Source organism: Perognathus longimembris, chromosome 17, assembly GCF_023159225.1.
Source record: "Perognathus longimembris pacificus isolate PPM17 chromosome 17, ASM2315922v1, whole genome shotgun sequence".
Lineage (NCBI taxonomy): Eukaryota > Metazoa > Chordata > Mammalia > Rodentia > Heteromyidae > Perognathus > Perognathus longimembris.
The window spans coordinates 27,279,033-27,306,790 of NC_063177.1; the positions used below are offsets into that span (position 1 = coordinate 27,279,033).

General features: G+C 37.3%; 1 protein-coding gene across 1 annotated transcript in view; it reads right to left on the bottom strand.

Annotated features, from left to right (window-relative positions):
* The window catches only part of Vmp1 (vacuole membrane protein 1), a 95,457-nt gene that overhangs the window by 56,941 nt on the left and 10,758 nt on the right, over positions 1–27,758 (bottom strand). The window contains exons 2-5 of the mRNA XM_048365023.1: positions 18,030–18,131; positions 15,811–15,946; positions 14,760–14,850; positions 12,229–12,339 (exon numbers count right to left, since the gene is read on the bottom strand). Coding sequence (XP_048220980.1) covers positions 12,229–12,339; positions 14,760–14,850; positions 15,811–15,946; positions 18,030–18,105 — 414 coding nt within the window. The 5' untranslated portion in view covers positions 18,106–18,131. The remainder of the gene's footprint in view (positions 1–12,228; positions 12,340–14,759; positions 14,851–15,810; positions 15,947–18,029; positions 18,132–27,758) is intronic.

A 27,758-nucleotide genomic window follows, 5' to 3' on the forward strand; every position in this document is an offset into this window, starting at 1 on the left:
AACTGATAGGAAATCTCAAGTTTTTCTTAGAACAATGTAGCTTGATGGTTCCTAAGAATCATTTTGAATGTTTATATAAAAACCAACCAAAAATAATTGTGATTAAAATAACTTTAGAAGCTACACATATTCACTTTTCTTTTCACAGTGCTGTGATCAAACTCAGGGTCCTCATACATGCTAGGCAAGCAGTTAACAGTTATATACCTTCAGCCCTCAAACTATCTTTTAAATGTTATTCCTAAAAATGTACAATCCTGGGCTGGGAATATGGCCTAGTGGTAGAGTGCTTGCCTCGCATACATGAAGCCTTGGGTTTGATTCCTGAGCACCACACATATATATAGTAAAAGCCGGAAGTGGCGCTGTGGAGCAAGTGTTAGCCTTGGGCCAAAAGAAGCCAGGGACAGGGCTTAGGCCCTGAGTTTAAGCCCCAGGACTGGCAAAAAAAAAAAAAAAAAAAAAAAGTACAATTCTTACTATGATGAATAATATGTGAAAAAGTCACACTTTAGATATATAACATGGAGAAATGGGGTAGAGTCGCAAATCAATACAATATAAATAGAAAAGGTTACCAGATACAAGGACCATTAAATACCAAATTAACCTATGTAGTGAGCAGTCAGTTCCAACTTCATGGGAACAAGTTATGGTCCCCAGTATACCAGTGAGGGATTTTGGCCTCAGAGCATAAAGCAGAGGATACTACACTTTTACTCATTTAACAAACAACCAGAAAACTGAGCAACATACATAGAGTAATTTCATTTGTAATGAGGAAATTTTATGGTAATTCAGCTTTCTGTCTGCAGACTAATTCTGTACAAGGGAAAGGGCAAGGGAGATGAAAGAAATCTATGATCCAAAGAAATATTTTTCAAATTCAGACTTTTATATGCCTAGAATGTACCTATGGCCAACAAATATCCGTAACATACACTTACCCAGATAACTCCTACTCAACCTTTGGGATGTTTTATCATACTTTCTTTGCCTCTAGGGAGTCTGCCCAAACTTCCCTAGAGTGAGTTAGATTCTTCTCTTCTTCCACAGAAACATATCACAATGTTTACAGTATATTTTTATTGGTTTGTCTTTTTGCTTCTATAGAACTCAATGCAGTTATTTTTCTTTTCATAGTTATTATATGGCCAGTAGAACAGTATTCAATATCATTGAATACTATAAGTATAAAAGCTGAATTACCAATTCAAAGAAAGTTAAATGTTACTATATTCTGAAGGTTTTACTGAGTAGGCTTGAAAAGTTAGAAAGCTGAGTATTTTTTATGGCTTTATTCAACTATATATGTAAAGTGGGATTCATTCATATAATTTATTTAACAACTATTTATTATTTTGATATGTGCCAAATACTATTTTAGATTCTATAATACAGCTTTAAACAAACTGAAGTTCCTATTCCCTGGACATAAAATTCAAATCAAGACAGTGTGTACTAGTAACACATACATATTCAAATAAAACCTGGTATGATAAGTACATGCCTATAATCTAGGCACCTGGAGGTAGAGGTAGGAGGATCAAGAGATCATGTTTAGCTTAGCTAATAAATGAAATAAAATGTAACTGACAATGATAATCATATCACAATCAAATTGCTGTAACTCAAGGAAAGGAGAAAATGAGATAACAATAATGTATTATCCATAGAGAAAAGCAAGTACGATTATTCATTAGAATTTATGCAAAGGAAAGAACAATGAACCCAGGGAAAATGTATTTCAAAAATAAAATGAGTGCTGGATGCAGATGACTCACACTTATAATCCTGGCTACTCAGGAGGCTGAGATCTGAGGACTGCAGTTCAAAGCCAGCCTGGGCTGGCTCCAATTAATCACCAAAAAACACCAGAAGTACAGCTATGGCTCAAAGTGGTAGTGTATTAGCCTTGAACAATAAAGCTTAGGGAAAACACTCAGGCCCTGAGTTCAAGTCCCAGGACTCATACAAAATAAAAATCAGTAAGTAAGTAAATAAATGAGTTCAAACTTTGGAGGTAAATTAGCACCATGACTAATTTAGCTGCTAAGTCTAATTGTTATTAATTCACTTGCAGACATGGAAAAACAAAAAAAAAAGGTTAGCGTATCAGAGATCATGAGATTAACTGTTAGAGACCAGCAGTGGCAAAAAAAGTTAATAAGACCCTATCTCACTTGTTATTCCAGATACACAGGTGGCATGGGTAGGGAGCTGGGGGTCAGAGGCCTACCTGGGCAAAAAAGAAGCGTGAGACCATATCTGAAAAATCACTAAAGCAAAAAATGCTTGTGGTGTGGCTTAAGAGGCAGAGTGCTTGCTTAGCAAATGCAAGGCCCTGAGTTCCAACCCCATTAGTGTAATAAAAAAAAATTGTCATGAAATAAAAACACTTTCAGATAAACAAAAGACAAGAAACAATTTGGAGATATGCATTACAAAAAAATGTTACAAGAGGTGTGTAGACAGAAGAGATATGAGAATCTCTACAAAAATAAAAAATACTGTGAGAGAGTTCATTTTCATGCTTTATAACTAGGTATTTACAGCAAAAATTGGAATGGGGTGGGGGCTGTAGCAGTGGTCCAGTGCTTGCCTAGGATATATGAGGACTTAGGACTTAAAAAGAAAAAAAAGAATATAACAAGGACTTGGAGTTTATGACATCTGGAAGCAACACAGGTAATGAATGAAAGAAGGGAAATGGAGAACACAATTGCAAGGTTATTACATTATATGTGAAATGATAAAATGTCACTTGACAACTCACCTTAAAGATATATGTTGTAGGGGCTGGGGATATGGCCTAGTGGCAAGAGTGCTTGCCTTGTATACATGAGGCCCTGGGTTCGATTCCCCAGCACCACATATACAGAAAACGGCCAGGAGTGGCGCTGTGGCTCAAGTGGCAGAGTGCTAGCCTTGAGCAAAAAGAAGCCAGGGACAGTGCTCAGGCCCTGAGTTTAAGGCCCAGGACTGGCAAAAAAATAAAAAATAAAAAAAAATATATATATATATATGTTGTAAACTTCAGAATAATAACTAAAACATTTTAAAGTGTAACAAGCCAATAAATAATATACTAAAGAAATAAAAAAAGAGGTTAAGAAAAGAGGTGGAGGGAATAAATGGGAAAAACATCTTGAATAATAAGACTTAAATCCTACCATACTGATTAAATACATTAACTGTAAATGGAGCAAACATAAAATGGAAAGACAAAGACTGTTAGACTGGGTTAGTACATGACTTGCATAAAAAACAGACACTAGCTGGAAGTATAACTCAAGTGGTAACACAGTTTGCCTAGCAAGTATTAAGACTAAATTAAATCTAGTAGCGCACGCACGCGCGCACACGCACACACACACATACACACACACACAAGACCAATGAAAAGTAAAAGATGAGAAAAAGAGATACTCTTTAACATAATGATAAAAATGGAGTGGATATATTAGATAAAGTAAACTTCACAATACAATTATTCAAGAATAGGGACATGTCATAATGATAAAAAGGACACATTCTTAGGAAGCTAGAACAATTAAAAATGTGTGTGTATATCTACCTATACATATACATATACATACAGATAGATATATACACACATAGTAACAGATTGGCATTTCTTGTGATATCTTACACCCTGTTTTTCTTTCCCTTCCCTAGATCAGGTACTGATAATTCTTATGGAAGTTTTGAACAATACAGGAGACTCCACCCAATAAGGCAAAGTAGCAAATAAAGGCTTTATTTTGGAGTAATTCAGTATAGTTATTCTAAATCAACAAAACAGTTAAACTATTTGTGACATATTGGACATCTGGTTTTGTTTCACTTTAAAATTCCATATATCTAGTCTCATGAGCTGTGTTTATTACACAACATTTTCCATTGATAATGGAATAATTTTGCCTTGTCCAGGATAGAAGTAGTTCTTGGCTAGGCAAGACTATGTCTGGGTGAGAGCAAATTAGTTAGGCTAAAGGGTAAGATTTCTAATAAGAGACAGAAGTATTCACCTATGGAAAAATATATTTTAACTTTTTTTGAGATAGGATCTTTTTATATATATATTTATTATCAAACTGAATTACAGAGAGGTTACAGTTTCATACATTAGGCATTGGATACATTTCTTGTACTGTTTGTTACCTCGTCCCTCATTCCTCCCTCCCCTCCCCTCTCCCCCTTGAGATAGGATCTTATGTTGCTCAGGCGGGCCTCAAACTCATGATCTTCCTGCCTCACTCTCCCCAGAGCTAGGAATACAAGCATGAGCTACACCCTATTTGCTATTTTAACTTTTAAAAACTTCTTATATAAAACCAAAATCAACATTTCCACAACTTATCATCTTTCATGAGTAGTGCAAAATAGGAAGTTTCAGTGACTAAAAGAGTACTAAATTTGATGGAATCCATTTCTATTCTAGCTTTAGTTTTTCTGTCTACAAGAAAATTTTATTAATTTTTTAAAGCTATCATTTTGTTCTTGCTGCTTTAAGACATGCTATCACTATATAGCCCAACCATGACAACCTTGACCTGGAGATCCTCCTGCCTCAGCTTCCAATGCTAGATAGGAATGCAGATGTGCTACCATGCCTAATAGAAATTCAGAATTTAAACTGTCCTACAAAATGTATCATTCCTGAAGTTATACAAAAAATACCCCAAATTTTAATCTGGAATGAAAATGTGTGTGTGTGTGTGTGTGGTGTGTGTGTGTGTAGACACATATACATACACATACATACATACACATCCATCCATCCAGGGAAATATGTTTCCTCATCAAAAACACAAATTAAGACCTCTGTGAGAGATTAACAAAATTCTGTTAGTAAAATGACTAAATAGCATGTGCATTACTACTCTATTTCAAACAAAGCACTTTCTGGAGTTCAAACTTTTCAAGTTCAAAACTTTTAAGTTACTGTATTTATCCTTTCCTTACATACTTTTTAGCATCCAAGGAACTTAATATTCATGTTTATGTTTCATCAAGAAATACAATATATAACCCTTGAAACCAAAGAGGGATTGGGATACCACTGACATTATTTCAGCTATCTTCCAAAAACTAAAAAGATCGTATTAATTAGTTCTAAGTCTAATTTTGTCAAGTCTCTTTATCAACCAAGATAAAGAATACAAAGTAAGATTAAGGATATAAACCAGGTGCTGGTGGCTCATGCTGGTAATCCTAGCTACTCAGGAGGCTGAGATCTGAGGATCTGGATTGAAGCTAGTACTGTCAGAAAAAGTCTGTGATACTCTTATCTCCAATAAAATACTTTTTTTTAAAAAAAAGCTGAAAGTTGAGCTGTGGCTTAAGTGGTAGAACACTTGCCTTGAGAAAAAAAAAAAGTCTGAGACAATGCTCAGGCTCTGAGTTCAAGTCCCAGGACTGGCATAAACAAAAATGATTAAGAATGTAGTGGGGCTGGGGATATAGCATAGTGGCAAGAGTGCCTGCCTCGGATATACGAGGCCCTAGGTTCGATTCCCCAGCACCACATATACAGAAAACGGCCAGAAGCGGCGCTGTGGCTCAAGTGGCAGAGTGCTAACCTTGAGCGGGAAGAAGCCAGGGACAGTGCTCAGGCCCTGAGTCCAAGGCCCAGGACTGGCCAAAAAAAAAAAAAGAATGTAGTGTGCTGTGCACTAATATGTTTTTTAGTAAGGCAGACAAACAAGAGACAGACATTCTTCCATGCAAGGCAGTCCCCTCAGAACTGATAAAACATTCTTATAGACTGCAGTTATCTGCACAACATCTGCAATGTCAATTCATAGCCTAATTCACCATCTATATTCAGAAGTCAAGTAAGATTCCCAAAGGCAAAATTTCCAATTAGTTTTGTCTGGAAAGTTCAGGGTAAAGGTAATAAAACCAAGAATCCTCTGCTGATTCACTGGGAAAACATGTGTTTGCCTCACTCCTTTACTAGGAACAAAAGGAGTCAGTGGTTAGTCTGGAATGTGATTCATTGGGAATATCTGGATGATAAATAAATGAAAGATAAGTGGTTGCTTATAGAACTTGCCAAACTATTATTTTTTTTTTTTTGTCAGTTGAGGGCCTTGAATGCAGGGACTGGGCACTGTTTCTGAGCTCTTTTGCTCAAGGCTGGCATTCTACCACTTTGTGCCACAGTCCTATTTCTGATTTTTGAGTGGTTAATTGGAGATAACAGTGTTACAGGGACTTTTCTGCGTGAGCTGGCTTTGAACCATGATCCTCAGCTTCCTGAGTAGTTACAGGTGTGAGCCACCAGCACCCAGACGTTTTTTGTTTCTGTTTTTTAAAGAGGAAAGTTTGATTTTTTTTTTGGGGGGGGGGACTTCAGAAACTCTTTTTCATATACAAGAATTTTACTCAAGTTTTAAACCATGTTTTCTTCATCAGTATCAAAACACAACTTATTTAGGGTTATGGTCCACAGCTATAATTCTAGAAGGCTAGAATATAAAATTATTGCTTCCAAGTGACCCCTGAAGAGGCAACCTACCACTCATATTCTTTTTGTTACACCTCTTATTCCGCTCTATAAAAATTCCCAGCTTATGGCAGTTAGACACATACTGACTTAATGTAACTTTTGGTTTTCTAAATCCATTAGTAATTTCATAGGTACAAAATTCTACCTCATCTTTCTCATTTAATAAAATGACTAAGAGTATAATAATAATTTAATAATTATGAAATGATAATAATAATAATAAAACAATTCAGGGCCTTGCACTCTCACTTGGCTTTTTCCTCCAGGATGGCACTCTACCACTTGACCCATGCCCTGAATTGTTTTTTTTGCTTTTGGTGCTGGAGCTTGATCTCAGGGATTGGATACTGTCCCTTAGCTTTTTTCCTTAAGATTGGAACTCTACAGCTTGAGCCACAAGTCTATTTCCAGCTCGTTGGAGGTTAACTGGAGATAAGAGCCTTACCAACTTTTCTTCTTAGACTGATTTGGAACCTTGATTCTCAGATCTCATCTCCTGAATAGCTAGGATCACAGACATTGAGCTACTGACACCTTTCTTTTTTTTTTTTTTTCTGGCTAGTCCTGGGGCTTGGACTCAGGGCCTGAGCACTGTCCCTGGCTTCTTTTTTTTTTTGCTCCAGGCTAGCACTTTGCCACTTGAGCCACAGCGCCACTTCTGGCCATTTTCTGTATATGTGGTGCTGGGGAATTGAACCCAGGGCCTCATGTATAGGAGGCAAGCACTCTTGCCACTAGGCCATATCCCCAGCCCTACTGACACCTTTCTTAAGAATGTTTTTTTTTTAAGCCAGTCCTGGTCCTTGGACTCAGGGCCTGAGCACTGTCCCTGGCTTCTTCTTGCTCAAGGCTAGCACTCTGCCACTTGAACCACAGCGCCACTTCTGGCCATTTTCTGTATATGTGGTGCTGGGGAATCGAACCCAGGGCCTCATGTATACGAGGCAAACACTCTTGCCACTAGGCCATATCCCCAGCCCTTAAGAACGGTTTTTGACATAATAATTATGTGATGTTTTGTTACATTTATACAGTATAGATTGGTCAATTGAAGATATTTAGGCTATGTATTATTCCAAATGTCTACCAGTAAACTTTAGCAACTTGGTCACTAGGCAAATTCTAAGTGTTCGGGAGCAATGGACTACGTATTTACAAAGACAGTTATTTTCAAAGGTTATAAGCTAGATGCCAGCAGCTCATACATGTAAACCTAGCTATGATCTATCTGGAGGACCACAGTCAGTCTGGAGAAAAAAAGCTTGTGAGACTCTGTCTCCAAAATAACCAGCAAAAAACAAGGGTTAGAATAGCGATTAGAAATGATAAAATAATGGCATTTGCAGGGAAATGGTCAGATCTTAAACAAATAATGTTGAGTGAGACAAGCCTAAAACAGAGAACAAAGGCGCATGGTCTCCCTGATGTGTGGTTGTTGGGGGGGAGCATAGAGATCATGTCTGTAAAATGACAAACTTCTTTTCAAATGGTATTTTCACATGTTTTGGTCAGTGACTTTATACTATGTCTCTAAAACCAAACAACTACTAAATCAACATAAAAAGGTCTAGGATAGATCTATCAGAGGATCACAATAGCTCAACAGCTATGTATATATGATTATATATGATGAGGCTAAGGAAAATGAACTCCAAGAGATGGAAACAGGAGGATTTTAATGTTGTCATTATGTTTAATGTACTAGGTGAATTTCCTTTGGCATACCCCCTGTGGTCATTATATATGATTTTGGTACACTGGATATTGTATTTGTGCTTATCTGAACTAGGGAAGGGAAAGAAAAATGAGGGAGGGTGTAACAAATAGGACAAGAAATGTACTCACTACCTTATTATGTAACTGTACCCCCTGTGTACATCACCTTGTCAATAAAATTTAATTAAAAAATAAATTTAAAAAAGGGGCTGGGAATATGGCCTAGTGGCAAGAGTGCTTGTTTCGTATACATGAAGCCCTGGGTTTGATTCCCCAGCACCACATATATAGAAAACGGCCAGAAGCGGTGCTGTGGCTCAAGTGGCAGAGTGCTAGCCTTGAGCAAAAAGAAGCCAGAGACAGTGCTCAGGCCCTGAGTCTAAGGCCCAGGACTGGCAAACAAACAAACAAACAAAAAAAAAACAAGAGGTAGAGGCACAGCTTAAGTTCGAGGTTACCAAGAAAGTGGAGCAAGTGAGCAAGCATGATGAGCTAAGTTCAATCCCCAATACTGGAAAAGAAAAAAAAAAAAAAACACTTCAAAATTGTTCAAAATTTATGCCTATCAATGTAAATTTAAACAGCGTCTTTTTATCTTTCATTTAGCACACATTAATAGCTAATGACTTAAAAGCAGGAAAGTATCCAGTCTGCATACCTCTTTCACTTGGCAAAATCCTAGTCCTATGTCCTGGAGACCTTGGTTTCTTCTTTTGATGTGCTGATACTCATAAGAGTTAATACATGAGTCATTACTTGGGGGAAAACTGGGAGAAGAGCTAACATGCTCCCATCAAACAAAAGGCAAACAGATCTTTTTCTAAGAAGGGCTTGTTGTTCTTCCCACAAGAGCCCTGAGTCACTACATGCTTATAGCCACAGTCATTGGCCTATAGAAATCAACATTAAGTCATACCAGAACCTGAAGTTTTGGCAATTTCCTTCTTTTGTCTTAAAGGAAGACACACAGGTCATCAACAAAGCAATAATCACAAGTCAAGCAGAAATGATAGTGACAGTCTGTTAACAGTTGTTTTGTGAGTGAGTATGCCAGTTCTGGAGCTTGAACTCAGAGCCTGGGCACTATCCCAGAGCTTTTTTACTCAAGGTTAGCACTCTACCACTTGAGCCACAGCTTCACTTCTGGCCTTTTGGGAGTAGTTTAAGATAAAAGTCTCATGGGCTTTCCTGCCTAAATTGGCTTTGAACTGCAATCCTCAGATCTCAGCCTCCTGAGTTGCTAGGATTACAAGTGTGAGCCTTGGTTCCCGGCCCTAATTCTTAAAATATACAAACTCCTCACATTTGCATTCCCGAATTCAAGAAAATTCAACGGTCAAATTACATGAAAGAATAAAACTGTAAAACATATTGTTCTATTTACAGTCAAGAGTTTGGATGCATTTAAAAATTACAAAATAAATATTGATAATCTTCTATTCTTCACAGTTCTTTGTTTAGGAGCTGGGTTTATTTGAAAGGGATATAGTATGTCTTTGTTAAACCTTTCTCCAGGAAATTGCTCCTCCTAGTGTCAAAAACTGCACACATCATACTATATAGGACCGAATTGTTATCCAATGGATTAATTCTGTTTGTCATTATTAAACAAGATTTTATAAACCATAAATGGAATACATAATTTAGGAATTGCTCTTTAATCATATCATAAGACCTGTGACCTGAACCATATTATACATACATATAAATGGTCATATTTGAGATACATTTCCTGTTAATTAGCAAAGTTTCTGTTTTAGTTAGTCTGGTTGTTTACAGAATTATAAATCTTAATTCACTGTTAATGGTAAGTAATTACAAGAGAGTTACTGAAATAATCGTATAACTTCTTCCAGTTGTTTATAGCATCTCAATTTTGGACAGGGGTTGTTTCCCAGTGATAAAAGACTTGCCTAGAGTATGTGAGGTCTGGACTTGAGCCCCTCAAAACTGTAAAACCAGCCAGGCACAGGTGTGGCTCACGCCTGTAATCCTAGATACTCAGGCGGCTGAGATTTGAGGACTGTGGTTCGAAGCCAGCCAGCTGAAAAGTCCCCACAGGACTCTTACCTACAATTAACCATTCAAAAGCCAGAAGTAGTACTGTGACTCAAAGTAGTACAGTTCTTACCTTGGGTGAAAGAGCTCAGGGACAGTATCCAAGCCCCAAGTTCAAGCCCATGACTGACAAAAACAACAATTGCAAAACCAAACAAAAACTCAAGAGAATACGGCTAGCTATTTATGAAAGCTTCAAAGCTCAGCATGCTTCTTTTAGTATAACATTATCAGTGGCAAACTAATAACTGCAAATAAAATACAGCTGCCTGTTTTTTTTTAAATGAATATAGTTCTATCAGAAAACATTCACAGTTGTTCATTAATGTGCCATCTATTCCTACCATTGCACCTGACACTGTGCATGCTGTGGGAGTTATATTCTGCATGTAAATATGTAGGTCACAATGGAAATGGGTGATAACTGCTGAACTAATGAACATATGTGAGAAACTATTAAGAAAAGTTAGCTTTTCACTCAAATGTGCTAATTGATCTTATACGAACAAAATTAGTAGGCATAAATATGAGATTATGTCTCTAAGCTAAGTAGAGCCATTTTTTTTTTTCACTTAAGTTGCTCTAAATATATATTTTTCCTGAACAGAACTTGCAACTATAGCCTGGTGGTTTATTGTTTGCATTAGCAGTGCCACCTAGTGGTGGCCAAATATATAGACACAGTACAGAACAGTTTCAGAAGAACAGTTTTAAATCATTGATTACAGTCCTTTACAGAATCTAATGATTACCATCAATTGCTTTTTCATTTTTTGCCAGAAAAGAAAATGGTTGTATTTACAGACATACAAGTCTAGTTCTTTGGGATCTACAGGTATTCTGAAGCCCATTTACTAAACATTAAAATGACCAGAATTTACAAGTGTGAAGTCTAAGTTCAAACCCCAGAACCACAAAAATAAGTCAACAAACAAACAAAATAGACAAAGGAATGAATGAACAAATGAAAAAATAAAATTACCAGAGCAAACCAACTAACCCAAAGGTTAATTATCTGTGAACTATAAAACAAACAGAAAAACAGCTGGAAATGTGGCATAAGTGATAGAGTACAAGACTATCATGTTCAATCCCTAGTAATGAAACTAAAAATGAAATAAAAGAATACCAAAATAATCATCCAAGTGTGTATATTGCATCTGTGGACTTGACGGAAGACTCTAATCTCTTTTACTGATCAATATAGAAATGTAATTGTACAAATTCATTATAAACCTTACATGTAATTTTGGATATTTACATTAACTTCAACTACTAAACAAGAGAATCATTACTCAAAATCTAGAGGGGAAAAGTTCCTGACCAAAGTAATTTAAATTTACAAACTTATTTGCTTAACTAGCTATTTTTCTTGTCTGTTTTGAAAACCTCTGGAAAGCCAAACAAATTCCAAATCAAACTTAAAAGTAATGATTAAAAACTGGAAGAGAGCAAGGGAAGGGGTGACATTGTCCAAAAAGAAATGTATTCATTACCTGACTTATGTAACTGTAACTCTTTAGTATATCACCTTTATAATAAAGGTAAAAAAAAAAAGTAAAATAAAAAGTAATGATCTGGGCTGGGAATACGGCCTAGTGGTAGAATGCTTGCTTTGCATGCATGAAGCCTTGGGTTCAATTCCTCAGCACCACATATATAGGAAAAGCCAGAGGTTGTGCTGTGGCTCAAGTGGTAGAGTGTTAGCCTTAAGTAAAAAGAAGCCAGGGACAGGGCTTAGGCCCTGAGTCCAAGCCCGAGGACTGACACACACACACACACACACACACACACACACACACACACACACACACACAAAAGTAATGATTTGAGGATCTGAAGGTTTACAAAACACAAATCCTAAGATTTTAACTTCTGAAGTAAAAGCTTCAATAAAAAGAAAAATTTCATTATTGTTCATTAAAGGAAGTTCTTACCAGATAAAGCAGAAAGGTATGCAGCCCTGTTCCAAGCCCAACAGAGGACAAAATCCCCAAGCCTATCCAGTAGGCATACAAAAGGAACTGTTTCTCTATACGTTGCACATACTGAAAAAACAAAAAGGATGAGAGGAAAACATGAATGTTTATACAACCATGTGGTATATACAAACTACTGCCAAAATTAAACAAATTGTTAAAATAAGTTTCAATTAGGGAGAAGTTTTAAGAATAAAATCTTCAGAAAGAAGCCTAATATTTTAGTGTAAGATAGCAGGATGAGTGGAAGTTATATATAACTGAAATAAAGTTGACATAGCAAAACAGCAAAGATGGTTTTTGTTTTTGCCAGTCCTGGGGCCTGGAACTAAGGGCCTGAGCACTGTCCCTAGCTTCTTTTTGCTCAAGGCTAGCACTCTACCTCTTGAGCCACAGCACCACTTCTGGCTTTTTCTGTTTATGTGGTACTGAGGAATGAACCTGGGGATTCGTGCATGCTAGGCAAGCACTCTACCATTAAGCCACATTCCCAGCCCCAAAGTAAGGCAAGTATAAGACTGAAAAGTTGGGCCCTGGTGGCTCATACCTGTAATCCTAACTATTCAAGATACTGAGATCTGAAGACTGTGGTTCACGCAGGAAGCGCCAATTAATCACAAAAAAAAAAACAACCCCACAAACAACAAAACAAAACTGGAAGTGGAGCTGTGGCTTAATGTGGTAGAGAATTAGCCTTGAGCAAAAAAGCTCAGGAACAGGGTCCAGGCATTGAGTTCAAGCACCATGACTGACAAAAAGAAAGAATGAAAAATCTGGAGCTATCCACAACTTACAAACTTTTATGTAACAAAACATACAGTAGTAGGAAAGGGGTGATTATATGGTATTTGTGAATAGAATACATTTTTTATTTTTTTCAGTAAAACATTAGAATAAAATTTGTATATTTAAGACCAATTTGTTTTTGAAAATAGCAAAATGAAGTCCGGTGAGAGACTTGTTGAAGAAATACAGACTTATTTCTAGAGAAATTTTCCAGCTTTGGTAAGTAAACTCAGCAAGCTATTTCATCACAAATTCTTAGTAAATACATAATGCTTATTTAAAAGATAATGGGTGGGGTTGGGAAAGATGGGGAAGAAGATGGAAGAGGTAACATTGATCTAGATGCATTGTACTTGAAATGCACATAAAACTATAAAAAAAAAACCTCCAAGATTATAAGTAAATTACTTTAAACGTGAAGTAATACCACTTTAGAAGCATTTCCTATTACAATAGATTAATAATGTTTATTTAATGGAAGGTAGTAACAAAATTGCCTATTTTCCCATTACCAACACATTTATAGACTTCAAAACAAGAGAACTTAACTTTTCATAAAAATAAAGTCCCATCTGTTTGAGTATATTACAAATGAAATAGTAAGTTGGGTGTGACAATGTTTGACTCTAGTGGCTTAATTCTAGCTACTTGAGAGGCTAAGAATGGAAGGCCTGTGGTTTGAGGTCAGTTGGGGCAGAAAAGCTAGTGAAACCCATTCTCCACTGATAGCTGGGCACAGCAGTGTGCACCTGTCATCCCAAGGTATGTGGGAGGCTAAGATCAGGGCAGATTGGGTAGAAAAAGTCTATGAGACTGTTTCATGGAGGGAAGCTGGACATAGTAGTATGTGCCTATGACTCCAATAATCATGGGAAACCCAAAGTAGGCATATCAAAACAAAAGGTACATTATAGAAAACACAAGATTTTGGCAGAGATGAAAGGATTTATGCTGCTTTGATTGAACAGTTTTTTTGTTTTTGGCCAGTTCTGGGACTTGAACGTAGGGCCTGAGCACTGTCCCTGGGTGCTTTTTTTTTTTTTTTTTTTTTTTTTTTTTTAATTTTGCTCAAGGCTAGCACTCTACCTCTTGAGCCACAGCTCCACTTCTGGCCTTTTCTGTTTATGTGGTGCTGAGGAATCAAACCCAGGGATTCATACATGCTAGGCAAGCACTCTACCACTAAGCCACATTCCTAGCACTGAATGAATGGTTTTAAAAGGCATTAAGTCTGAGACCAGTGGCTCATGCCTGTAATCCTAGCTACTGAGGAAGCTGAGATTTGAGGTCTGTGATTCAAAGTCAGCCCAGGAAGGAAAGGACCTGTGAGACTCTTACTCCCAATTAACCAACAAAAAAGCTAGAAATAGAGCTGTGGCTCAAGTGGCAGAGCACTAGCTTTGAGCAAAAAAGCTCAGGGACAGTGTCCAGGCCGTGAGTTCAAGCCCCAGGACTGGCAAAACAACAACAACAAAAAAACACAGAGGATGGCTTAATACGTGAATGCCTGAGGCCCTGAGTTCAAGTCCTGTTATAGCAAGAAAAAGAAGACATTAAGATATTAGTTATGAGAAATTAAAAATACAAACCTAATTCTTAAAATGTTGAGAGTAGAAAATCTATAATACATTTATTCCATTTTGAAACTTTCTGGTGTCCATAGAACGTGTAAGACTAGAAACAAACTTGCTAAAATCTCTTACCTGTTGATGTGCTCCTTCAACATAATATGTAGCTATAAGCACAGCAAGCAGCAGTAAAAAAGACACCACAATGCTTTGACGATGCCATAATCTTAAAAACAAATTAAAGAATAAAAATAAAACCTCACATTTATCTCACTTTGAGGAATCACCATTCTCAACATAATTGTTAAAGCAGACTTGGGGATAAAGGAACGATTAAAAGATGTCAGGGCATAGAACCTAATCTATCATAAACCCCATTATAGTCTTTCCAAAGTCTAATCTTGTCTACATTTCAAATTCTAAATGAAACAGCACTGACATTCAAGTCAGAGGCAATGGGCTAGAAATCTTTAGTGCTTTTAGAAAGACAGTTAACCTATCATTATTTTGATATTTGCTTTTAACACTATAATAATAATAATAATCATATACATATTTTGGTTCTTCATGTTGTTCCTAAATGAGTTGAACATGTTGAAAATGTTTTATAAAACTGAAGTACAATAAAAATGTATGATAATAATATAGATAACTGTGTGTGGTAATAGTATAGATAACTTGGAAGGCAAGCAAGAAAATTACAGGATGTATAAAGTTCAACTTGCTCATGATATTTGTAACAGGGTTTATAAGTACTAAGTTTAAAGATAGAACACACTATCATGGTAGAGTCCTTCATTGGCTCAACCTATCAATAAACTGCCATGTATCCTGAACCTTGTCCTACAGTAGACTCAGTATATCTAATGTGTACAAGCCTGATTTCTGTTGAAGGCAAAACCAAAAGGAAAACAACTATCATATTTTCCCTTGAAAAATTAACATCAGACAGTAGAAAACTGTCAAAGTCCACTAAGCAAATTCCAACACATATCCTCATATATTTTTCTTCAAACTAAATTCCCTAATCTTTCCAAAACATAGGAAGGAAAATAAATGTTCTTATGATAATATTCTAAATTTAATTAATCCACTTTGATGAAGCAGCTGGCAGGGAGCAGGAGATTATTAGGACTTCTAAAATTAGACAATAAGGTTTATATAAAAATAATAAAAGACTCTTTACTTTGAGGTCCATTCCTTTAAGATTACAAGGGTTTCCAAAGAAAAATACTGCAAGGTAATGAGTGGCTGTCTCCACAGGACAATATTTTGTCTTTCTTCTCGATCCCGCCTCTTCTTTTCATTCACTGATGAGGGATCTGAAAAATATTAGCACAAATGTTAAAATGGAATTCTTAACATTCTTTTTCAGACTATTAAAGTACGCATCTACCTTCCTGGTAGGCCTGAAAGACTACATATAAAACCTCAAGAGCAAAAACATGATTCACATGTAGGTCATGAAAGTTTAAACAGCAAGAACTAATCTAAACTAGGAACTGGTGGCTCACACCTACAATAGTAGCTACTCAAAATTTTTAGCTGAAATTTGAGGATTACATTTGAAGCCAGCAGGAAAGCCCCTGAGACTCTTTATCTCCAATTCACCAACAAAATGCTAGAAGTGAAGCTGCAGCCCAAGTGGTAAAGTGCCAGTCTAGAGCAAAACGCTAACAGAGAGCATCCAAACCCCAAGTTCAAGTCCCACTACCAATAACAAAAAAAAAAAAAAAGAAAGAAAGAACTAAGCTCAGATCACCCCTTCTGTAGAGAAGGAGACAACCTTTGGAACAGAATTCTAATTAACAAAGGTGGTTCACCATAAGTGTATCTAAACTCTACAATGTAAAGTCAAGATTTGTGATAGATTCTTGGAACTGAAGCCTCAATGGCATTTGCCTTTACATTTGCCCATCTCTTCCCTGTCAGTAGAAATCTGATTGCTACTGATTAAATTCTTTGCAGTTGTCTTGGAGAGGAGTGGTACACTATATGAGTGCTTAAGAGAGGTAAAAGCAAGTGCTTGAATCTTGAGATACAGCAACTAGTTCAGACTCAGCAATATCTACTTGTTCAGAAAGAAAATGCATAATCATTGGTACTACACTCATTTTGGTGCAAGAGGGTGAATCTGGGTCCACATGCATGCTATACACATATTCTACCACTGAACTTCACCCCCAAACCAGTTACCACTTTTAAATCAGTGTTGGAGAACAACTGAGGCTACAAAGTTTAATGACTCCAGCCACTTCTCCAAATCAAAACAAAAACCCACCAGGCTTCCCTTTGCCAGTTCTTCCTCCTGACAGATTAAAAAAACAAAAACAAAAACAAGACAAACTTTGGGGAGAAGGTATCCGGCTCAGCCAGGTACCTCTTTTGTGTGTGTGCCAGTCCTGAAGCTTGAACTCAGGGCCTGGGCCATGATCTTAGATCTCAGCCTCTTTTTTTTTTTGGCCAGTCCTGGGCCTTGGATTCAGGACCTGAGCACTGTCCCTGGCTTCTTCCCGCTCAAGGCTAGCACTCTGCCACTTGAGCCACAGCGCCCCTTCTGGCTGTTTTCCATATATGTGGTGCTGGGGAATCGAACCGAGAGCTTCATGTGTAGGAGGCAAGCACTCTTTTTTTTTGGCCAGTCCTGGGCCTTGGACTCAGGGCCTGAGCACTGTCCCTGGCTTCTTTCCGCTCAAGGCTAGCACTCTGCCACTTGAGCCACAGCGCCGCTTCTGGCCGTTTTCTGTATATGTGGTGCTGGGGAATCGAACCTAGGGCCTCGTGTATCCGAGGCAGGCACTCTTGCCACTAGGCTATATCCCCAGCCCAAGATCTCAGCCTCTTGAGTAGCTAGAATTTACAGGCATGAGCCACCAGTCTCTGCCAGCCAAGTACCATTTATGTGATCTTGGGCAAGCTAGTTAACATTGCTGTGCTTCAGTTTTTTCTTCTGTAAAATGGAAGATAACAAATTACCTAGTTTTCAGGGTTAGTGTAAGGATTAAGTGAGTTAACATATGTAAAATTCTCCAAAGAGTTGGGCAGTTAGTAAGTCCCTAATTGTAATTTGCTATTGCTAAACACTAGTGGCTCATGCCTATAATGCCTATAATACTAGCCACTTAAGAGACTATGAGACCAAGAAAATTGAGGTTTGATAACACCGTAGACAGAAAAGTTCATGATATCCCATCTCAAAGGAAGCAACAAGGTATGATGGTAGGTATCTGTCATCCTCCAGATGACAGTCCAGGGATGTGCCCTATCTCAAAAATAACCAGGGCAAAATGAGGAGAAGGTGGAGGAATGGCTCAGAGGAAGAGTGTCTGCCTAGTAAAGAAGTTCTGAGTTTGATCCCCGTCTAAAAAAACAAAGATTTTGTTATTGCTGCCATCTAGACTTTACCTGTAAAATTTCCGTTATGTTGTTCCTTGTTCATTGCTACACGTCTCTGGTCACAATTTTTTCCATTCTCTGCCATTTCATAGATCAGTAACTCTTGAGGAGCTAAAATAGCAAAATAAAACCCAGCAATATATTATATTTTATTTTGCAGCTCAGACAGAATACAACTACAGGCGTAACATAACAATATAATATCATAAAATTTGTAAAATATGTTTACACTTTTATTTTCTTCTTTCTATAACCATTATTGTCAAAGTGATGTACAGAGAGGTTACGGTTTCATATGTTAGGCCTTAGGTACATTTCTTGTATTGTTTGTTACCTCCTCCCTCATTCCCCCCTTCCCCTTTCTCCCTTACCCTCTCCCCCATGAGTTGTTCAGTTGGTTTACACCAAATAGTTTTGCAAGTATTGCTTCTGGAGTCATTTGTCTTTTTATCCTTTGTCTCTTGATTTTGATATTCCCTTTCACATCCCTAGTTCTAATACCAGTATATACAGTATCCAGTGTACTCAGATGAGATACAGTGATAATGCGGGTACAACCACAGGAAGGGGATACAAGAGGATCATCAACAATAGAAGCTATGGTTTCACATGGCATGTTGAAAGTAATTACAACAGTTGATATAACAGTCGTTTCCATAACATGGAGTTCATTTCACTTAGCATCATCTTATGCGTCTATAACCAAAACTTAAATGAGCAATTTGTATAAAAATTCTAGCACAACCTAAATGCTTTTAGCTACAAACTTGGGAGGAAATTTATTCACAATACAGTAAGGATTTCAGGCACCAGCACTCTCAAATCCAATGCAAAATATATCTATCTTTTCATCAGTTTGATCTTTTAAATATTTATTTTGTGCCATTCCTAGAACTTTAATTTAGGGCCTGGGTGCTGTCCCTGGAAGCTAGTACTCTACCACTTGAGCCACCACTTCCAGGTTTTTTTTTTTTTTTTTTTTTTTTGTACTTTGTTAGAGATAAAAGTCTCATGGACTTTCCTGCTCTGGCTGGCTTCAACTCCTAATCCTCAGATCTCAGCCGCCTGAGTAGCTAGGATTACAGGCATAAGCCACCAATGCCTGATTATCTTTTAAACATTTTGTCTTTCATATTCTTTTTAGTGTTATTAGAAAAAAATATAGACTATGTTGACTAATAAATCCAAGGCCAAAGATGAGTCTTTTGCTTTTTTTGGGGGGGGGGGGGAGGAGGGCTAATAGCTTAGTTCCTTATATTCTTTGCATGACTTTTCTGCTAAAGGCCAGCATTCTACCACTTGAATCAGATGAGTTACCCCATCATTTCCAGCACTGTGCTGGTTAATTGGAGATAAGAATCATGACAATTTGTCTGTTTATACAAGCTTTGAACCTCCATCCTCAAATCTGTCTCCTGAGTAGCTAGACTTATTGGTGTGAGCCACCAGCATCCAGCTTCACATTAGTTTATGTAGGAAACAATACTATGGAATTAGGCATAGAAAATAAAAATAATTAACCGTTTAAGATATGTTAAATATACTCTATAACCTACTTCATATTACATGTGTTTTCGCCTTATTATTAATTAATTAATTAATTTAACTTCTTGAACCCAAGATCAGGTACATGCAAGGCAAATGCTGTATCACTGAATCATACACCTAGCTCCAGTTTTTACTTTAAATCATTGCAATAGCTGAGCACCAGTGGCTTAAGTATGTAATCCTAGTTACTTAGGAAGCTGAGATCGGGAAGATTTTTGTTTGAAACCAATTTGGGCTGGAAAGTCCTTGAGACTCCATCTCCAATTAACCAGCCAAGCTATCATGTGCCTCAAGTTATAGAATGCCAGCTTTGTAAGCAAGCCAAGCAAATGTGAGGCCTCTGAGTTGAGGCCTCTGTACTGGCCACACAAAAAAGTCACTTTAATACAACATGCACAATACACCAGATTTCTGTAACTGTCATGTATAAAACACACTTTTCTTTTCAAAAGGTACCTCATTACAATGCTCAGTTTTTAGTGTAATGATAGTATTTCTTAATATAGCCTTTTCAGATTTTCCTAAAAAAACAACTGAGAGCTAGAGATGTTGCTCAGTAGTAGATTGCCTACCTAACATGCAAGAGGCTGTGGGTTGGAATTTCAGCACAGAAAAGAAAAAGGCAAATTATAAGAAATAATTACTATCATTAAAATTAAAACATTTATGCTACAAAACACATCATCAAGAAAATAAAGACAACTTACAGAATAGGAAAAATATTTGCAAATAACATATTTCATAAAATGCTTTTATACAAAATATATAATAAACTTTTATTCTTAATATAAAATTCAATCTAATTCAATCTAATTGAAATACAAACAAATAATATGAGATTTCTCTAAAAATGATATACTAAAAGCTAATAAGCATTTGTGGTGTTCAACATCTTTAGCCATCAAAGAAATGCCAACAAAGCACAAGGAGATATAATACATATATTTATATATGTATATGTTATTTTACAAAATAGATTATAGGTTGTGCTAGAATTTTTATACAAATTGCTCATTTAAGTTTTGGTTATAGACACATAAGATGATGCTAAGTGAAATGAACTCCATGTTATGGAAACGACTGTTATATCAACTATTGTAATTACTTTCAACATGCCATGTGAAACCATAGCTTCTATTGTTGATCCTCTTGTATCCCCTTCCTGTGGTTGTACCCGCATTATCACTGTATCTCATCTGAGTACACTGGATACTGTATATACTGGTATTAGAACTAGGGACGTGAAAGGGAATAACAAAATCAAGAGACAAAGGATAAAAAGACGAATGACTCCAAAAGAGTGCTTGCCTCGTATACATGAGGCCCTGGGTTCAATTCCCCAGCACCACATATACAGAAAATGGCCAGAAGTGGCGCTGTGGCTCAAGTGGCAGAGTGTCAGCCTTGAGCAAGAAGAAGCCAGGGACAGTGCTCAGGCCCTGAGTCCAAGCCCCAGAAAAAAAAAAAAATAGATTATAAGAGTTATGTGGAGAAATCTAAACTCTCATATAGCATTGGCAGGAATGTAAATGTTACAACTGCTTCAAAAAACAGTCTCAGTGCCTCCAAACATAAAAGTTATCATATGCCTCACCAGTTCAATTCCTAAGTGAAATGAAAATGAATGTTTATATTCACAAATTTCAAGTGAATGCTCACAGAAGCACTGTTCTTAACAGTTGAAAGGTAGATATTATTGTCTATCAAATGACAGATGAATATAATGAAGCAATATGTACTGGGTGTAGTGGAGCCTGACTGTAATCGCAGCGCTCAAACACCTCACGCAGGACAACTGTGAGTTCAAGACTAGCTTGGGCTTTATACTGAGCTACACACTTTTCCTAGGCCATACAACAAGACTTTGTCTCAAGAATAATGATAACAACAACAAAAGCTATACCCGAACATTGAAATGTTCACTCACAAAAAGTACTAATATATTCTACAACAATGATGATCTCTGAAAAATAGGCTAAGTGATAGAAGTCAGCCACAAAATGTCACAATATGATTACCATTTATAGGAAGAAATACACAGTACATAACAGAAAGTAAACTGGATGGGATGCATGAGGAGCTGCTGCCGATAGGTTGTTCCTTTTAGTGGTGATAAAAGTATTATAAAATTGAGGCTGGGGATATGGCCTAGTGGCAAGAGAGCTTGCCTCGTATACATGAGGCCCTGGGTTCGATTCCCCAGCACCACATATACAGAAAACGGCCAGAAGTGGCACTGTGGCTCAAGTGGCAGAGTGCTAGCCTTGAGCAAAAGGAAGCCAGGGACAGTGCTCAGGCCCTGAGTCCAAGGCCCAGGACTGGCCAAAAAAAAAAAGTATTATAAAATTGACTATGGTGACAACTGAATAAATGTGAGTATACTAACAATCACTGAATAATGTTTACTTAATTCTTTATGTCTGAGCTGGGGACCAAACTCAGGGTATGATATATACTAGCCGAGTACTCTAAACATGCCCTGAATTGTACAGTTGAATTAGGTGAATGGTATAGTATGCAAACTATGCTTCAGTGTTGTTATCCAAGAATAAAGTCATCAGTAGAAACAAAGTATCAAAATGTCAAATAGTCACAGAGAAAGAACAGTAGTAAATGCTTTTCATTTTCTCTATATTTAATAATAGCTCAAAGCTTAAAAGTATTTTCATGATCAAGCAGCTCAAATTTTCATTGTTTTCTGACTCAGTGACAGTTTGAATTAAATTAGATTTGTGAGTTTGGGGGAATATTAAGGAATGCAAAATTTCAAATCCAAAGCAATGTAACTTTTCCTACTTTCAACTCAGCAATTATTTTGGCAGTGATGAACAAACCAAGTTTTGTACATACTAGACCAAGCACTCTATCACTGAGCTACATATACTCTACTCCTTAATTCAACAATATTAACTCAAGATTATGCTAGGAATTACAACAGATTTGTAGTCAGCAGATCAGAAGATGATACAGTCACAGGTTTTTTAGTTAGGACTAACTTATTAGATCTAATTATCATTTTGTTTTGTTTTGACAGTTTTCCCATGTAACTTAGGTTTAACTTCAAACTATGTAGACAGATTAACCTCAGAACTTTACATCTCCTGTCTCACTCTCCCAAGTTCAGTGGTTATAGATAGGCTTCACATGCCTGGCTCTAATTACAATTATTTCTAAAACTTATACCTCATGCAGAAAAACAAGTAAAAGGCTATAAAAAGCATATATTTATGCAGTGTAAGTTTACTCTTTTAAATAAAATCCATTTGTGCTGACCTTTGTTTTATTGTTTTCATTTTCTAATGAACAAATAAACACACAAAAATTAAAGCACAAATTTCTATGAGTAAGTCTGTTCTAGTCTGTTATGACTTAAAGTTTGAATGTCTGGATTCACATCTTAGTCTAGCTGTATGATCATGAGCAAGTTTCATTTTCTTTAGGCCCTGATTTTCTGGATCTACAAATGAAGACAATAATTGCCACTTTCATAGGATGATAGTTGGATAAAACAGTGTGTGCACATATGCATGTTTGTGTGTACATTAGTGTGTAACTATAAATGCCAGTACAGCAGAAAGGTGGGAGGTATATGAAGCAATCAGCTTGGAAACTCCCTAAATTAGAAAAACAACTTTACAGCATATGACATTCTCTTCACTTTACTAGAAGCTAATAGGCACTGTAGTGAGGATATACACATAAATAAGATAGGAAAGCTAGGAAAGTTTGATAGGAAAGCTAAATGAACACTTGAAATCAATTGTAATAGAACAGAATAAAATCAGTATTTCAATATTAAATGGAAAGATAATGCATAATTCTATGGGAATAAAAATGTTTGAGAATTTAAGAGCTATGTTTTAATTAAAGCTTAACGTGAAATTATTCCATGAAATTTGGATGAGCTTGTTAATCTCTCCAAATATCAGCTTCTTTAATCTGTAAACAGTAATAACATGATACACATTACAGGCAGTTGTGAATATTAAAAAGGTAATGTATGCAAAACACATATATTACTTTATCACATATTGCCTCAACTTCACACAATGATGAAGATGACAAGGAAATATGTACTATGTATGGGAGCTCAGGACCACTCATTCAAGAGTTCTCAGAACCTCAAAGTCTAATTCTACAGATGTTACTAAAATAGTTATTTTGTGAAAACATGTAAGAGTATATAGCATCACAACATCAATTCCATACATCTGGGTTTTATTTTTTGTTTTGTTTTGTTTTGCCAGTCTTGAGGCTTGAACTCAGGGCCTGAGCACTGTCCCTGGCTTCTTTTTGCGCAAGGCTCTACCACTTGAGCTACAGCGCCACTTCTGGCTTTTTCTATATATGTGGTGCTGAGGAATCGAACCCAGGGCTTAATTTATACAAGGTGAGTACTTTACTACTAGGCCATATTCCCAGCCCCTGGATTTTATTTTTTATTGGCCATGGTGCTTGAACTCAGGGTCTGGGAACTATCCTGACCTCTTTTGCTCAAGGCTAGTGCTTCATCAGTTTGAACCACAATTCCACTTGGTTTTCTGGTGGTTAATTGGGGGAAGAGTCTCACGGACTTTGCTACCTTCAACTTTGGGCTGGCTTTGAGCCATGATCCTAGGACTTCAGTCTCCGGAGTAGCTAGGATCATAGGCATGAGCCACCAGTGCCCAGCCTGGATTTTATTAATAAAATGAAATAAAGATGTTTGAAATAAATCCATATAAAGGAAGTATAGTTTTCTACCTTCCAGTCACTTATCTGGAAGCTATTTTTATACACGCTGATCACTGTAATATGTATTTAAAAGATAATATTTTCAAAGTTATGGGGAGCAATAGATAGTGCACAGGACTTTTAAAAGTTATGGAGTAAAAGGACTCATCTATATAACTAGAGTAAGTTTAAATAATCATTTTTAAGAAGAATCACTTTTTACAACTCATTGACGTAGTATCAGTTTTGGTAATTTATCATGAAATAAGGCCAGTCCAATCCTGGATGCAGGAATAAGTCCCAAGTATTCCTAGTCTAAGATTGAAATGTCTTCCAGGAGGAATCAAACAAATATGGATTGGAGGCTACTTTGATATAAATATGTATATATAATTTAGTTTTGCTTAAGAGAGGCAGTTAAAATATACCTTCAGAGCCAGGTACTAGTGACTCATGCCTATAATCCTAGCTACTTAGGAGGCTGAGATATGAGGATGGCCATTCAAAGCCAGCCAGGGCAGGAAAGGTTATTCAACTCTTAACTCCAATCAACCAACAGAAAGTGGAACCAGTTTTGCCAGCACCATTTATTAAAGAGGCTATCTTTCTTCCAAACTATTGTTTTAGCTTCTTTATCAAAGATTAAGTAGGTGTAGTTCTGTGGGTTCATTTCTGGGTCTTCAATACTGTTCCATTGGTCTTCAGGCCTGTTCCGGTGCCAATACCAAGCTGTTTTTATTACTATAGCTTTATAATACAGCTTGAAGTTGGGTATTTTAATTCCTCCAGTACTGTTCTTTCTGCTTAGGATTGTTTTTGCTATTCTAGGTCTTTTATTGTTCCATATGAATTTCTGGATTGCTTCCTCTATTTCATTAAAAAATGGTGTTGGGATATTAATGGGTATTGCATTGAATTTGTAGATAGCCTTTGGTAATATTGCCATTTTGATTATATTAATCCTCTCAATCCAGGAGCATGGGAGTTTTTTTCCATTTCCTTAGTTCTGCCTTAATTTCATTTTTCATGTTTTTAAAGTTCTCATCATAGAGGTCTTTCACTTCTTTGGTTAAGGTTATTACTAGGTATTTTATGTTTGTTTTTTTTTTGCCAGTCCTGGGCCTTGGACTCAGGGCCTGAGCACCGTCCCTGGCTTCTTCCCACTCAAGGCTAGCATTCTGCCACCTGAGCCACAGCGCCCCCTCTGGCTGTTTTCCATATATGTGGTACTGGGGAATCGAACCGAGAGCTTCATGTGTAGGAGGCAAGCACTCTTGCCACTAGGCCATATTCCCAGCCCCGTATTTTGTTTTTTGAGGCTATTGCAAAAGGAGTTACTTTCCTGATTTCAGCCTCTGTCTTCGGGTCATTAGCATAGAGAAAGGCCGTTGATTTTTTTTTTTTTTTTTTGGCCAGTCCTGGGCCTTGGACTCAAGGCCTGAGCACTGTCCCTGGCTTCTTCCCGCTCAAGGCTAGCACTCTGCCACTTGAGCCACAGCGCCGCTTCTGGCCGTTTTCTGTATATGTGGTGCTGGGGAATCGAACCTAGGGCCTCGTGTATCTGAGGCAGGCACTCTTGCCACTAGGCTATATCCCCAGCCCCAAGGCGGTTGATTTTTGAGGGTTTATTTTACATCCCGCAACTTTGCCAAAGTTTTGGATCAGCTCTAGTAGCTTGGGGGTAGAGTCTATGGGGTTCTTTAGGTATAGGATCATGTCATCTGCAAAGAGAGAAAGTTTAACTTCATCTTTTCCTACTTGGATCCCCTTTATATTTTCTTCTTGCCTAATTGCTCTGGCTAGGAATTCTAGTACTATGTTTAAGAGAAGGAGAGAGAGCGGGCATCCCTGTCTTGCTCCTGATTTTAAAGGGAATGGCTTTAGTTTTTCACCATTTAGAGTTATGCTTGCTGTTGGTTTGTCATAAACTGCCTTGATTATATTCAGGAATGTTCCCTGGAATCCCGGTTTTTCCAGGGCTTTTAGCATAAATGGGTGCTGGATTTTATCGAACGCTTTTTCCGCATTGAGTGATATAACCATGTGGTTCTTTACCTTGCTCTGGTTTGATGTGGTGGATTACATTAATTGACTTGCGTATATTGAACCAACTTTGTATCCCTGGGATGAATCCAGTTTGACCATGGTATATGATCTTTTTGATGACCTGTTGAAGTTGACTGGCCTCGAAATCAAAACAGACACCCTGAAAACACTAAAGGAAGGAGTAGGAGAAACACTTGGGCTCCTTGGCGCAGGACGGAACTTCCTTAACAAAGACTCAGAAAGGCTACAAATCAAAGAAAGGTTGGACAAATGGGACTGCATCAAACTGCAGAGCTTCTGCACGGCAAAGGACATAGCTCGCAAGATAAACAGAAAGCCCACAGATTGGGAGAAGATCTTTACCGGCCATTCAACAGACAAAGGCCTCATATCTAAAATACATGCAGAACTAAAAAAATTACCTTCCTCCAAAACAAAACCGCAAAGAACCAATAGCCCCCTCATCAAGTGGGCTAAAGACTTAAAAAGAGACTTCTCTGATGAGGACATGAGAATGGCCAAGAGACATATGAAAAAGTGCTCTACATCACTGGCCATAAAAGAAATATGCAAATCAAAACAACACTGAGATTCCATCTCATCCCAGTAAGAATGTCCTATATCAAGAAAACTAACAATAACAATTGTTAGAGGGGATGTGGCCAAAAGGGAACCCTACTTCATTGCTGGTGGGATGTAAACTGGTTCAGCCACTCTGGCAAGCGGTATGGAGATTCCTCAGAAGGCTAAACATAGAACTCCCCTATGACCCAGCAGCCCCACTTTTGGGTATCTATCCAAAAGACCACAAACAAAATCACGCTAAAGCCACCAGCACAACAATGTTCATTGCAGCACAATTTGTCATAGCTAGAATCTGGAACCAACCCAGATGCCCCTCAGTAGACGAATTGATCAGGAAAATGTGTTACATACACACAATGGAATTTTATGCCTCTATCAGAAAGAATGACATTGCCTTATTTGTAAGGAAATGGAAGGACTTGGAAAAAGTTATACTAAGTGAAATGAGCCAGACCCAAAGAAACATGGAGTCTATGGTTTCCCTTATAGGGGAATAATTAGCACAGGTTTAGGCAAGTCACAGCAGAGGATCACAAGAGTCCAATAGCTATACCCTTATGAATACATAAGATGATAAGTGAAATGAACTCCATGTTACGGAAACGACTGTTATATCACAGTTGTAACTACTTTCAACGTGCCATGTATAACTGTAGCTTCTATTATTGATGATGATCTTGTATCACCTTCCTGTGGTTGTACCTACACTATCTCTGTATCTTATCTGAGTATATTGGAAACAGTGTATACTGGTATTAGAACTAGGAAATTTAAAGGGAATACCAAAATTGAGAGACACAGGGTAAAAAAAGACAAACAACTACAAAAGCAATACTTGCAAAACTG